Consider the following 15,678-nt stretch of genomic DNA (forward strand, 5'->3'; position numbering starts at 1 on the left):
GAAGTGTCTTCTCGGTGATGTTTGACAGTACTGTGCTGAACATAAATTGTTCTTCTTTTTATTTTTTTACTCAAGTAAAGTTCACATAGACGTGCAGTGACCTGATGATCTTCAACCAATGTGTATCCTGCGAGGCATAATCAACGTGTGCCTTGTTTCCTGTTGTTGACGTATTTCACCAGCAGTCATATGGCGCTGACCAGTTCTTTATCCTTAAGCTGCTCTCAGTGACAGAGAACGTAATTCCTTGTGAAAATATTTGATCTCACTGTCTTTGAATATTTTAACATCAGTTACTTGTTTAATTGTGTAGCAATAAATAGTCTGTCTTGCTGATTAAAAAAAAATCCACAGAAAAATGGGACGCAGATCTAACGTCATCTTGAGTATCTTGAGTCAACAATCTGAGGGGCCAGTGGCCTTTCTTGTTATCAAATGGTCTCAATGATTGTCCTTGTATGGCCTCATCACCTCCCCCCACTTCCTGTTTCTCTGGAGGTTGTTTTTATTCATTCGTCTGCCCCTGGTTATCAACTAGCTGATACAGTGGAGATAAATTAGACTTATTGTTGGCGTGATGAAGCAGAACCTCGTGCTTGCTCGCTCTGCGGTAACTCGCCTCTGAACTCTTTCTCTCTCTTTCTTGTATCCCTTACACAGCCAGGCTGTGTGTTAACAACCGCATAAAGCATCTGATAAATAGCAGCCAAGGTGAATATTGGAGGACGTTATGTGCACACATACACACCGCTTTCTTAAATACCTAACATGTAATACGCATATGCTGCCTCACACACACACAATGGCCTAATCAGCAGGATTGGCTGTTAGAAGTTATTTGTTTCCTTACAGATAATGAACTTTGTAAAGAACTCGCTGCATGCATATAACTACTTTCTTTAGTTGGGTGGCTTTCCCAAGCACTTAGCTGCTGCTCAAATCATGTTTGCTTTGAACACAGCTCAGTGTCGAGGCTTGGTTTCTGGTGCAGCAGAAGGGAGGAGACTTTTGTGAGTGCAAATGAGTTTGAGCCTTTGAGCTCTGCTTTTGTCTTTATATAGTGCTGTCTTCAGCTTGTACTTTGCTGCACCCAGAGATTATGGGAAGTTGTGTAGTTCTCAATGCAAGTGAATTCACACTGCCGAGTGAGCATAGTGTCACAATGTAGTTATTACAAATGGGCTATGGATGGCAGAATTAACTCAATATATTGGAATGTGAAAAATTACATAGATTCAAAACGAGGACAATGCCACACTTGAGGATGCATGATGTTTTAACAACAAGTAAATTTAATTATCCATCTGGAGTCAGGCTCAACTGGTTAAGGTCAAAACTCCGACACCTTTAAGCTGCAAAATGAACAATAGATGTTGTTAGTAGAGCTGCAGGGATTGGTAAAATATTTGATTAGTAGATTGACAGAAAACTAATTGGGAAATTTTTTAATAATCGACTAATCGTTTCAGTTGTTTTAGCTTTTGAAAATGTGAGGATTTGCAACTGTTGGTCAGACAAAACAAGCAAATTGAAGACATCCCTGTGGTCTTTGAGAATCGTAAATACATATTTTTTGCAATTTTTTCAACAGTTTATAATAATCGAAGAAAATAATCGGCAGATTAGGATGGACTAAACACGATCTTTGGGGCTTTCAAAAGATCTTTCCCTGTATAGGACATAGCAGTGTCTGTATGGAATGCCAGCCAATCAAAAATACTGGGACAAAAATGAAATGCCGGACTGTGACTGTTTTTAAAGTTGCTTTATTTTAAGTAATAGGTGTTAAGATTGGAATCCAGTTGGAAACCCAGGAAGCTGAATGCCGGTTACTAGACAGGATTTTAAACCCTGTACCAAACGTAGGTACTTTTTGATTAGTCATAACCAGTAAAACCCAGTCATCAGTAAATGCTGTATGACTGGCGCGGAGGGAGACAAGGGCAGTCTTTTCAGGAACAACCTCAACTAAGGAAATTGTCACTGTCAGCTATCTGGGGTTGTTTAGTTTATTACTGTAGTTTCACAGTGCCTGGTTTGTTTCTTTAAAAGGATATAGAGCCACTGCAAGCTGCTCTGCTATGCCACTAAATCCACGAGGGTGGGATGGGTGGGGGGTGATTTCTTATTTCAGTGGTTTTAAGGCCACCCAGGGGAGACACCTTGATATGCAGGCCACAAGGTGCTGGGATTCAGAGGGCTTGGAGAAAGAAGCGGAGGATCTCAACTCAATCTTCTTGTTTAGCCCAGGCTCTGTTTTCACTGCCCCACTTGAAATGGTTGTTTTTGATCATGTTTTAAAAGATGAAATGTCCCTGGAGTTTAGTGTTTATTGCTAGATAATTCAAGCTGATCTTACCATCCAAGCCATGAAAAATAGACAGTCAGTGGTGAGCTGGAGAAATATGGATGTAAAAAGTATGAGGAAGAATTGAAAAGTTAAAGGTTAAGAGTCTGTTAGTTTAACAGAAATGGTACTCTGTTTTACAAGTTTATATACATATGTCTCTCCCTCACTTACAAATCTCTTCACTCCATTGATTTTTACTTCTCTCCTACCATTGAACTTACCTTTATCTTCCCTGTTCATGCAGGGAAGATAAAGTTCATTCGTTCCTCATCTTCTGTTGCAGCTCTGCAAGAGGAATCGTGTGTTAAAGGATGCAACATGGAAGCCCAGTCTGCAGAGTTGTGCAAGCTGAGCGACTGATATAGAATAGTACAAGAAGGGTGGTGATGTCGCAGTGGTAGTGACACATGCCTTTGGAATTGGAGACCCTGGTTCAAATCCCACTGCGATACATCAACCAATGTGTCTCTGAACAAGACACTTAGAGACATGTGGCCTCTGACAAATATAGCAATTGGAAGTCGCTTTGGTTAAAAGCGTCAGCTAAATGACATGTAATGTGATGAAATGTGATGTGTGTGTTGTTGTGATGTTATGATTTTTCTGCCCAACCTGAAGCTAGTATCTCATGACTCAGTTAAAATCTGAAATTGGGTGAATGGGCAAATTGATGGCTTGTGAAGAGTTCACACTGTTCAATTCAGTAAAACAAGGCCCAAACACGGCCCAAACATGTTCAATTCAGTAAAATGAAAAAATTACGGTAAAGCTGAAGTTCCCATTTAATGTGTAAATATTGGAAACATTTCTTTTTTTTCTTCTTCATGTAGGTACTTGGCCAGCTTTTGTGGGATTTGATGTCACCTCTAGATTGGTTCAACTGAAGATGGAAACACTGGAGTCTGAGCTGACCTGCCCAATCTGCCTGGAGTTGTTTGAAGATCCTCTGCTTTTGCCCTGTGCCCACAGCCTGTGTTTCAACTGTGCTCACCGCATCCTGGTGTCTCACTGCTCCACCAGCAAGCCCCTCGAGTCCATATCGGCCTTTCAGTGCCCCACCTGTCGTTACGTCATCACGCTGAATCACCGCGGCCTGGAGGGCCTTAAGCGCAATGTGACGCTGCAGAACATCATTGACCGCTTTCAAAAGGCCTCTCTTAGCGGCCCCAATTCCCCCACTGAGAGCCGGCGCCTGCAGCCGCAGCGGCCCTACACCGCCACCATTAGCGGTACAATAGCTGGAACAATTGGCGGCGGTGGTGGTGGCACAAGTGGAAGCAGCGCCCGCGGCAGCCCGGCCACTTCCAGCCACTCCCACCCGCACGCCAACCACACTAATCACACCAACCACACCAACGCAAACCACAGCCCAGCTGTTGTTGCTAAGATGGATCCACGCATCAGCTGCCAGTTCTGTGAGCAAGATCCGCCGCGTGAGGCTGTCAAAACGTGTGTCACGTGTGAGGTATCGTACTGCGACCGCTGCCTCCGCGCAACACACCCTAACAAGAAGCCGTTCACAAGCCACCGCCTTGTGGAGCCGGTGCCAGACACTCACATCCGCGGCCTTACCTGCCTGGAGCACGAGAATGAGAAGGTCAACATGTACTGCTTGGTGGATGACCAGCTCATTTGTGCCCTCTGCAAGCTGGTGGGGCGCCACCGGGAGCACCAGGTGTCCTCACTCACTGAACGCTTTGATAAGCTCAAGGTTAGTCCATAGCGTGTTCTTTTCAGTTCACAAAGCATGCAATAATGTCATATCAGCAACAATTTCTGTGTACTGCTCCAATCTTCTGTTGTTTGACTTCCATGTTACTGAAGGAAGGTAAGTCACCATCTGGAACCAGATTTGATTGGAAAAATACAGATGATTTACAGTTGATCTTTGAAGCCTATTCCCATCCTCACAAAGAGGTTCTCATTTATAGCCTGCAACATTCATTGTGATATCTTTGTTTGATATCTTTAATCCATCCATTCCTACCTTGGGGATGTTCATTCTGTGCATTTCTGTTGACAGTGAACTTTCAGCAATGCCACAATTGCATCATACACACTCACACTAGCCTTTGTTCGGCAAGAAGGGAGGAAAGACAGATGGCAAACAGAAAGAATGAGAGAGACAATTGGGCTGGTGTGCTGGTGAGAAGGCCAGAGAGAGACGGAGAGCAATAGGGAGGCCGTCATTATAATAGTCGATGAGCTGGCATTCCCTGTGGCCACTGAGCTTTCAGAGGCTCTGCGTAAAGTCCAGGACTGCTGAATCAGGGTGAAAAACAACAGAGAGAGGCACTAGCTTGTGCTAATTCCACCACTAAAGACCTAAAGCAGCCGGCGCATCAGCTGGCCTAAAAACCTTTACCACAAGTCATCTTTGGTTGTGTTTACATAGCTCTTTATGCAGTCGTTTTCCAAAATGAAATATTATCACCGACACTTGCATTGTGACTGATATTACACTAGCATCAGTCAAAAGAGTTGAATATTTAAGTTGGATAATTATTTTGGGATAGCTTCTGTAAGTAATTTTTAAGTCCCATGACATCATACTGCTAAGGAAGGGAATGGGCTTAGTGTGTTATCCCTTACTCATTGTTGTCAGGTCTTATGACGGTTACCCTGCTAATACACATCCCTATTGTTAACACAAACCAGTTAACAGATAAATGGTCCATGTTAATAGCAATTGCCTCTTGATTATCTTTTGTTTTCTATGGAGGTATATTTCTGCACAAAAAATTTAAGCTGTAAAACCAGAAAGTGTGAATGTAGATAGTGATATTTCCGAGGCATGAATTTTAGATGTAGAGACCCAGACTCCTGTGGTGTGATAGAGAAAACTTTACTGTTAATGTCTAAAAATATAATTTGATGCTAATAGTTTTTTTTTTGGTTTTCTCTGACACTGCATTGTGTAAAAATACTATATTATACATCTCCTAAATGAAGACATGATTTGTACTTAACTGTAAATTTTCATAGTCATCTAAATTAGATCAAATTCCGATAGTGTTTTCTGTCCCCAGGGTTAAATGCATTGTGTACCACACAGAGACGAAATAGATACCTAAAAAAGTGCTACATTTGCAGTGTTAGGGCCTGTTATCTGTCTTGGTTTTTTTTCACAACGAAAGTACATTTTAATGATCTCACATTCGGGCTCTTACCTTCGAAAAGTGTGGGTGTAAGAATATGTTAACAATGTTCCCAGTGACATTGTTAACATGCCATGTTTAACAAAAAGCCATCTCATTGTGTGATTCAGTAAAAATGAAATCCCACATTCTGTATTATTGATGATTTCCGCTACCAAAACTTTGACTCTCACTTTCCGTTTTGCACAAACATGTCTGCAAAATTTCACCTTCTCAGCACCTCACATCGACTCAAACCACTGGAGCGTGGATTTTATTTTGACTAGCATTCACCCTTTTTAACCCCCCACCCCCTTTCTGTCACCACATTCTTTACAGACTTACATACTGTGGGAGAGTTTACTGTAAGTAGCTCACTCTCCCCCTCTTTTCCTCTCCACTTCATGGCTGGCTGTGGTTCTTTTGAACGTTCCCCAGCCAAGGCTTTGAACTTGCTTGACTTTGAAATCCCCAATCTACCCCAAATCTGGGAGGAGACCAGCCCCAGTCCGAGTTCCAACTCAGCTCACTAGTGCCAATGGCAGCTAACTTATAATCTTCTTCTCACTCATGGCAAGGCTGAGGAGATGAAGTCCTATTTCTGCAAAGCTAATCATGCAAGATGTAGCTAAAAAAAAGCGTGGGTTCTTCTTAGCATTCTCCTTTTCATCTGTGTCTTTTTAACACTATTCATTGAAAAACTGGTGGTTGTCTCTTCAGTCATATGAAACTATTGATTGGTGTTCTGTACTGCTCCAATCAACTCTTAGTATTGGCCACTTGTCAATTCTGCTAAATAATTACAATCCGTAGCCTTGGTTTGTCCCCTGCCTCACTCCATTTGATATTTGACCTCTGGATTACCCTTCACTTTATTTCCTTTGTCTGCTGTGCATGCTACGGGCTACTCTGTCAGGAGATGATTTCTCACACATTAAGGGAAAGGTAAGCTTCCCTCAGGCAAGGAGGGTGGCTATTTTGGTAGAGAAAATCACAACAACTGCCAGTGTTGTAAAAGTCTGAATGTGCCAAAGTGAACAGAAGTGATTTAATTCACCAGGCAGCAGCTAAGCAGAGGTCTTTGCTCAGAAGCAAAGACATTTGTATCTTATAATTAGCAGACCTTGGTAATAGGGTTTAACTTTGATATTCTTAAAAGACTGCAGCTTAAAGGCAGTATACTTTAGATTTGTGTTTGTTTTCACAAAATCGGATCCACTGAAACCACTTCCAGCTAAGATACATTCTGATGTAGCAGTGAATGTCTCATCACCTGCTGTTTTGAAAGTGTATGTGGCTCATTAGAGTGTAATTTTATGGCAGCCTAACATCCACTATCAGAGGCTGGGTAGACAAAATTGAGAAACTGAAGTGTCTGTTGTGTGTCTTCAGCACAGGATTTTAGGCTCAAAAGTTTGGACACCCCAGGTAAAAATTTGTATTAATGTGCATAAAGAAGCCAAGAAAAAATGGAAAAATCTCCAAAAGGCATCAAATGACAGATTAGACATTCGTATAATATGTCACAAAAAGTTAGATTTTATTTCCGTCATTTACACTTTTAAAATAACAGAAAACAAAAAAATGGCGTCTGCAAAAGTTTGGGCACCCTGCAGAGTTAAAACCTTGTACTGCCCCCTTTGGCAAGTATCACAGCTGGGAAACACTTCTTGTAGCCAGCCAAGAGTCTTTCAATTCTTGTTTGAGGTAGCTTCGCCCATTCTTCCTTACAAAAGTCTTTCAGTTCTTTGCGTTTTCTGGGCTGTTTGTCACGCACTTCTCTTTTAAAGGTCCATTCATAGATTTTCAATTATGTTGAGGTCAGGAGATTGTGAAGGCCATGGCAAAACCTTCAGTTTACGCCTCTTGATGTAATCCACCATGTATTTTGAGGTGTGTTCAGGATTATTATCCATTTGTAGAAGCCATCCTCTCTTTAACTTCAATTTTTTCACAGATGGCATCAAGTTAGCATCCAAAATTTGCTACAATTTTATTGAATCAATTTTTCCTTTTACTCGTGTTAAATGTTCCCCGTGCCACTGGCTGCAATACAACCCCAAAGCATGATTGATTCACCCCCATGCTTAACAGTTGGACAAAAGTTATTTTCATTAAATTCTCTGCCCTTTCTTCTCCAAACGTACCTTTGCTCATTCCGGCCAAAAAGTTCTATTTTAACCTCATCGATCCACAGAAGTAGATGTAGAAGAGGTTTTCGTCTGATGACTCTTCCATGAAGACCATATTTGTACAAGTATCTCTTTATAGTGGAATGGTGTACCACAACTCCAGTGTCTGCCAAGTCCTTTTGGATGGATTGTGCAGTCAAACGTGGGTTTGGACTTGCTTTTCTTACAATCCTGCGCGCTGTTCTGTCTGATATTTTTCCTGGTCTTCCAGATCTTGCTTTAACTTCCACTGATCCTGATGATGGCCATTTCTTAATTACATCCAAACAGAAGATATCGGCATCTGAAAACGCTTTGCTATCTTCTTGTAGCCTTCTCCTGCTTTGTGAGCATCAACTATTTTCAGTTTCAGTTTTCTAGACAACTGCTTAGAAGAACCCATGGTGCTGATTGTTGGGGCAAGGTCAGATGAGTCTGGGCATTTAAAACCTCAAGATTGACATCATCTGGTCTTTCCAGACGATGATTGAGAACAATCCATGACGCTGTCAGATCTCAGCTTTCCAAAGCGGGCGGTGCATGCTAAAAACTCTGCAGGACCAAAGCTTTTGCAGATGCAATTTCTTTTGTTTTCTGTTATTTTGAAAGTGTAAATGATGGAAATAAAATCTAACTTTTTGTGACATACTGTATTATACGAATGTCTAATCTGTCATTTGATGCCTTTTCTTGGCTTCTTTATGCACATTAATACAAATTTTTACCTGGGCTGCCCAAACCTTCGAGCCCCACTGTACATGTGTGATGCAATGCTAGAAGGTGAAACAAGTGTAACACTAGAGGCAAATGTATAAAGGTGATTGCAACAATGTGGGTGAAATGTCTACCACAAGGTTCATGGCTGGTCACGTAACAAGAGTCTAAAATAAGTTGAGGTTTCTTTGGTTTATTAATGAAAAGATGCAAAGCAGTGGTTTGGCAGAAGTACTACACATTTTATTTTGTTAGGGGATTGGGCTTTCTTTGATATATTGGCAGGTATGCTCAAGCTAGAAGAGGTTAAAATAGTGTGAAGTCCAATTTCCAATCCTGGAAGATTGGATCTGTTTTTTTCCGTTTCAGAATAAGTTCTTTTGTGTTTCATTTTATGTTGGCATCTGTGTGTTTTGGGGATTTTGGGAAGTCGGCTTAACATCGCTCTCACAATGTTATGGAATATGTAGCTTGAGCCAGCAGCCGCTCAGCTTAGCATTTAGACTTTTTCTTGACTGGAAGCAAATGTAGCAGTGTCACCAATAAGTTGCTGCTCCCTGCCAAGAAATATCACCTTCCATCACAATATCCATAACATAATCCATCATGAAACAGCAAATTGGTGTTTAACGCTTATACGTTTTTGTGCTGAATAAACAAATGATATTTTAAGTGTTGATTAGTGAGCTGTAGAAGTGCTGCTAGGCAGATTTTGTAAACTTTCGACAGAGCTGTGCTAGCCAATGTGCAAGCCAGAAAAATAATTTCTCATCCAGGGCTTTTAGTGATTTGTTCACCGACTGATTCATTTATTTCTATGCAATCTGTGTAATTTGACCTAATTTTGTTTTATGTGTTTAACGTGTGTGACAGTGTTTTTTTTAAGCCACATACTTTTTTTCTGCCCACATGTTTCACTCACTTTCTCTCAACACCTAAAGAGAAGTAGTCATTTTTTGATTAATTGTGAGACACCTAAATAAAAATTGGTGTTAAGGGAGAAGCCAAAGGACCAGGAGAGAGAAAGCAAGATGAGGAATAAACAGAACAAAGACTGAAGAAAATGGGAAATGGTGATAAATGGATCACATCACAAGCAAAAGAAGTATTTCTCTTTTCCATTGCTGGCAGTTAGTTTACTGACTATCAGGCTTTTGGGTGTTTGAAGTATGTGTGCATTAAGTGTGCTGAGCGGCACAGACATGAGACATGGCAACACTTGAAATAAGAGTCTGATAAACTTAGACTCTGGATCGTCACCTCTCTGTGGCGTCACATGAGCACTGACTCAACATCAATGGAATTTGTTGTCGCATGTGTGTGTGTCTCCAAGGTCTTGACAGATCTCACGCATACTTGAAGCAGATACTAGTCTGTTATGTACATCAGATAAATGAAGAAATATGCAAAACATTTCCAAGCGATTATTGGATTAATTCTTGTTACGGAAGAGGCAAGTCATAGCGTACTGACACCACACCCTCTCCCCTCTCCTCTCCACCCTTTTGCTCTCTAACTCTTCCCTCTCTAAATTTCCTTTAGTCCCTCCAGCCCTGCTTCTTTCCCTTTATCCCTACCGTTTTTATCCTTCTACCCCCACCACTCCTCATATCTTCTATTTTCCCCCATTTAAGCTCCTTAAGGCACTCTCTTACTATTTTTCTGCGCAATGTGTGCATCACCCCAACTCCTTCTGCTGAATCCAGTCCCGCTGTATTTACACCCATTTGCTTTGCTAAATCCAGAGGCGAGCTTGTGCATCAGCACTCACAGACAGACACACACAGTCATTTGCATTCAATCCCATCCACACCCACAAACTTACTTGTACTTCCTGACTGTTTACACACACAGATGCAGGCACATGTGCAAAAATAGAATTCAGCTCAGCTATCTGATGTACGCTAAACACAGATAGTAATTATTTTAAGAGGACATGAAAAGACCTCAATGTTAAGTATTTAAGATTTATATAAGACTTCAGCTTGCACACCCAACTCTTTCTGACTCGTACAATTTTCTCATTCTTTTCCTGTCATAAACAGCCTCTCCCCATTCTCTTGCTGCTGTCCTCTGCCTCTGTCACTATATTTCTCTCACTTTTGCATGCAGCCACTTACACATCATCCTTCCCAGCTGCTCTCTGTTTCTCTCTCTCCTCCCCCTCCTTCACTTTGCCCCTGGCCAGTCAGCCTCGTTTTAGGTAACACCCCTCCTCTGCCCGCAGTCGCCCACAATCCCAACTATGCTGCTGCAGGAGCAGATTGCTGGTGAGAGAGAGACTCACAGCCCTCCAGTGTGTTTGTGTGTAGGAGGGTATATGATTGCCTTTAAATTTGTGCACCTGTGTGCAGTATCTACAGGTGTGCCTGCCAGCACATGTGGGTGTGCATGTGTGTCGAAGCAGATGCTATTAGCTCTGACATGTGTGGAGTGATTGGGAGGTGAGTGTTGGATGCCGGGGGAAATTACGGCTGTTTCTTGAGACCAGTGTAAGATGGAGCACACTTAGTCATGCTGACGGAACCACCAAGGTTGTAGAAAGCTTTCAGAGATTGTGTGCGCCTCTTCTGTGCCTATGTGCATTAACATGCCTATCAGGTAGTGTGTGCGTGTGCATGCGTGCTTGTGAAGTGTGCGTGCGTGCGTGCGTGCGTGCGCGCGTGTGTGTGTGTGCGTACGTGCATGTGACTGGCTATACTTCACTACTGTCAACGCACCATGCATTGGAAAAAAAATGTCACACCAGCACATCATAACATTTAATGGGTCATGAAAAAAAACCAACGTATCAAATCACTCCCTGGCTCTGCATCATGCTTATGCACAATTTATGCAGAAAGAAAGTGGAAAGCTTTTAAGAGCTTTGGTGTCAGCAGTGATACAATGCAATGCAGAAATAGGGATATTACCGACTTTACTTATCTTTGAGTTTTGTGTGTAGTGTATGCTTGAGAGTGATGTACAAATTTTTCCATTCCCATTTATCCATTATACATCCTATCACTTTTCTTCCATAAAATGTGAGCAGCGTTCCCTTGTGTAGCTGGATCCTTGTTATATTATATTCAGGTTAGGTAGCTACCGTAAACAGTATGATGCCAATTCACTGCTATGTGATCCATGTTGGAATTGATTAGCTACATTCAAAGGGTTACTTCCAAGAGTTGTATCTGTAAATGTGTATCTGTGTAAAAGTGACGTTCTCAGGTCTTAGTAGAAACTTTGCACCTTATACTTAATAATCTACTCACTCAATAGCATTACATTTAAATAACTTTGCCGCTCCCACGGTCTTTCCTGCTATGTATGCTTAGTCTGCAAGCCTTACATAATTTCCTTATCATTTTAGTGTCCCATGTACTAAATCTTGTTTAAAGGGATTTTTCACACTCCCAAGGAGTAAACTGGATTTTTAAGCATGAAAATAGTAAACTTCAAAAACACTGAAAATCTGCACAAAATATTTAAGACCATCAGCCTCATACTGTATACAGTATCTGCCCTCTAAATCCATGCTGTTTGAACCTCGCTAGATTTTTCTTCTTTCCTGTCTTTCTTTTTTATTTTCCTTTTTGTCACCTCTTTTTCTTCTGTTTTTACAAGGCTTAAAATGGAATTCAAGCACTTGAAGGCTTGTGCTGTGTGTATTTTAGTGTAAAGTTGTAAGAAATTGACAACATAGCAAAGCTTAGCTGAGCTTCTGACTGTTGACAGACAAGGAAATCATTTTGACTAAGCAGCTGATAAATACAACTTTTGTATTCCTGTGGTGTCTACCATACAAACATTTATAAGTTTATTTACATTGCATTCAATTGTGCCAGAATGAGTTCATGTCTTTGTTGTTTCTGGTCTTAAAATTGTTGATATAATTCTTTTTTTACAGTTGCTGTATTCATGTACATGGTTCGTCATAATGGACAGCAGATCATAAAGTCTGTATATGTCTTTTTGTCAATGACTGGCAGCTACACACCACTGCAAAAGAGGATTTACACATTAATTAACAGTGGAAACTCTTCTTGCTATGCTGATGTTTTTTTCCACTGGCTTCTAAGCATTTTGGTTCCAGCCCTTCTTATAGCTACATTATTTGCCTGTAATATCTGATGAGTAAACACTCCCTAGTATTAATCTGCAACAATCCCTGGCTCAGATCTCATTTTTATATGAGGGAAAGGGAGGGACTCTGTTTGAGGAAACTGATGACACATGCAGTCTATGAACATTACATTTTGTAGGCTAGATCAAATTCTACAAATTTTAATCATACTAGAGATTTCCCAGTCAAACGGATAAATCACAGCCTGAGTCTCACAGAAGCTGTTTGGGTTTGCAGCTTGGGGGACAGTGGACAAGACAATGAAGGATAACAGGAATATTTATACTGAGTCAGGACTGTCAGTCAGCATCCAACTTCTGAATTTCTTTATCACACACACACACACACACACACATACACAGAAGTATGTGTGTTCTGATGTGTACGTGATGAGTTCTGCGTCCTGTTGTGAGGCTGCCAGGCAGGAACAGTGTATCGGGGCTTGGCAGAGACTTAAAGCTAACAACACCAGTGTGAGATGAACAGCACGTGTTCACTGGCCTTAGGACAACGGGGACCTCTGATTTGTCCCCAAACTTAAAATGACCCCATTGGTTCTCTGAGAGGCACCCGTGTAACAGTAATCATAGGTTAACAATAGTTTTGAGGATTGAGTTATCTATTATCTATTATCTTAATGTTGAAGGGTGAATTTCAAGCATTTAAATGGCTATAACAACTCAGTCAGTTTAATAAAATAATCATGTATTCTTATCATGTCATTTCATGCTTACCTTCTTTGCTCTGAAATTAAATATGCACTTCTTGATCTTAAAAGTGTGCCTTTAAAGCTGCTTTATGAATATTTTATATTAATAGTGGCACACCTGAGTTTGCAGTTCCCCTCAGCTTTATGAATACACTGTTTTGGTTCCCTCTCACCATCAGTGTCTCTTTCAGCTATAGTACCTGCCTACCTGCCCAGCACTAGACAGCAGACGTGCAAAGCACATAGCTGGTGAACATAGTGGAGTTGGTGCATACCAAAACAGAGCTAAAAGCATTTGAAATTGCTAATGTTGCTCCGTGTGTTTTTGACACATAAATAGGCAACTATATTCCAACATGTCCACCATAATAACTTTATAAGGTGGTTATAACTTTTAGCATTAATAAATGCAAGTTTAAAGGTTTTGGTCACACCAGAAAATGGTAGCACTAGATGGGACTGTAGCGGACTCTACATTACTAGCTAAACCTGTAAAAAATCTCCTTCAATGATGGAAGTGGCAGCTGAAGGATTGAAAATGAAAGCACCCATTAGGTATTTTGCCTTGATCATCTCTGGATGGGAACTCTACATTGTGGTGTCAAATTATATTATCAAATCTTTTTGATTTTTGTGGTGTTTTAAATTCAATGTGACTCATCTAGACTGATAACTGGAAGCCGAATGAGCCTCATTTGCTCCGTTCCCTCTGATCTTGGAAACTACTTGGTGATAGTCGCTTCTCATCGTACATTCTCATTGTGGAGTGCTTTCCCTGTTTAAAGGCCGTAGCTCTGTCCACTTCAGCTTTGTCTCCGAGACACCTGGTTTCCTTTTTAGCAGCTTTACTGTTGCAACTTTTTGTAATGTAAAACACATCATTTTCCGTTCAAAATGGAGCTAAAGAACTCAATGACACTGGGTGTTAAGAGCAGCAAATGACCAAACTGGATGAAGTAAGCTGAGAAACCAATATTGCCTATCTGCTTACAGTTACACCAGGTTGAACATCATCTAACAAATTGAGTTAAGTTTTAGGCTTTCATGTCAACCTGCAACAAGACAGCTTAGGCAATCCTATTACAGTAACAGTGAATAATCGCATCCTTCTAGGCCTGGTCAGTCATGAATCAATTGGCTTAGTTCAAAATCACAAGAGTTAAGAGAGAGAAAGGTGAAATATGGCAGGTAAACCGTTTTCCTACAGTTTCCAAATTCAACATGGGTTATTCAGATTTGAGTAAAATCCTTTTATAGAAATCCTTTTGTAAAATGGAAAGATACACGGGGAAACCCAAGTGGTTGCAAGGTTTAAGCAATATGCAACAATGTTTAAGATGTTTGAACATGTCATATTTGTTGAAATTTTGAGGATACATATCTTTTTTTGCCTTGTCCCATCTTTGTATTACAAATTTGTGTTACATATCTCTCTTGCATAAAGTTATTCCCATCCATACTTTTTCTTTGGCACAAAGTTCTTGAAATGGATTTCTAAGCATGTGTGCGTTGTTTGGCTGGCTGAGGAGAATTTCAGTCTTGCACACTGTTCTCAAGCATCTTGTTCTGTCTCAGACACAGCTGCCTTGGACACAAATGTTCTTCATTCCATTCCCATTAATCTTTTGCTTGCTAAAACATGCAAATTCAGTTTCAAAACACACACTTGCACACACACACACACACACACACACACACACACAAAAACGGTGAGCACCATTGTCTAACACAGTGACATACGGAGTGTGGAAAGCTAGAAAGTGCTGCATATAAGATCTAAAATTTGCCGCTTGAAAGCTGTGTAACATATTGTTACTGCAGAATCGTTTTTGGTTTGGATGTTTGTGCCAGTGTAAATTAAAGTTTTTAATTTATTCTGAATTGATTTGTATTTTAAGCGGTTACATGTATGGCTTTTATCATTAAGTATTGAATGTCTTTAAAATTGTAATTACCCATCCACTGTGAATATTAATGTTCCAAAACCGTCCATATTGGAGCTGAACCCGAAAATAAAAGTCAATCTGTTGAGAAAATGCAGCTATTGTTTTTGGCACAAAATACAGAAAGTGTGTTTAGATTAAACATTTAAAATATAGTCTCTGCTTGCTTGTGTTCAGCCGTTCAGGGCTGCATTTCTCCACAGCATGAACTCTTGACCGCAAGTTGACCCGCGTCTGTGAGGGACACCAGACATCTGGTAGTGTTAGTCCAAGATTTACAGGTTATTTAAGTTTACTAGATTTTGGAAAGTATTCTGCCACAGGAGCAAAAAAATAAGAGGAGGAGCAGCAGGACAATATGACAGTGAATTAACTTTTGGAAAACTTGAGTCACCTGGAGCTTGTTCATGTCATATCACAGAGATTGCAAACATGCCATCTCTGTGTTTAATAGCACTACCTGCATTGTCCTATAACCCAACCTCAGTGAGAAGATAGAGGAAAAAAATATCTGTTTGGTTTTATTCATTCAATTCAATGGGGTTGCAG

At 40.7% G+C, this 15,678-nt stretch overlaps 1 protein-coding gene across 3 annotated transcripts in view; it reads left to right on the forward strand.

Moving 5' to 3' along the window:
* mid2 (midline 2) overlaps positions 1 to 15,678 on the forward strand; it is a 140,034-nt gene that overhangs the window by 67,386 nt on the left and 56,970 nt on the right. For all 3 annotated transcript variants that reach the window (XM_034883404.1, XM_034883403.1, XM_034883405.1), the window contains one exon: positions 3,181 to 4,061. In XM_034883404.1, the coding sequence (XP_034739295.1) occupies positions 3,237 to 4,061 (825 nt within the window). In that variant the 5' untranslated portion in view covers positions 3,181 to 3,236. The remainder of the gene's footprint in view (positions 1 to 3,180; positions 4,062 to 15,678) is intronic.

Source organism: Etheostoma cragini, chromosome 10 (genome assembly GCF_013103735.1).
Source record: "Etheostoma cragini isolate CJK2018 chromosome 10, CSU_Ecrag_1.0, whole genome shotgun sequence".
NCBI lineage: Eukaryota > Metazoa > Chordata > Actinopteri > Perciformes > Percidae > Etheostoma > Etheostoma cragini.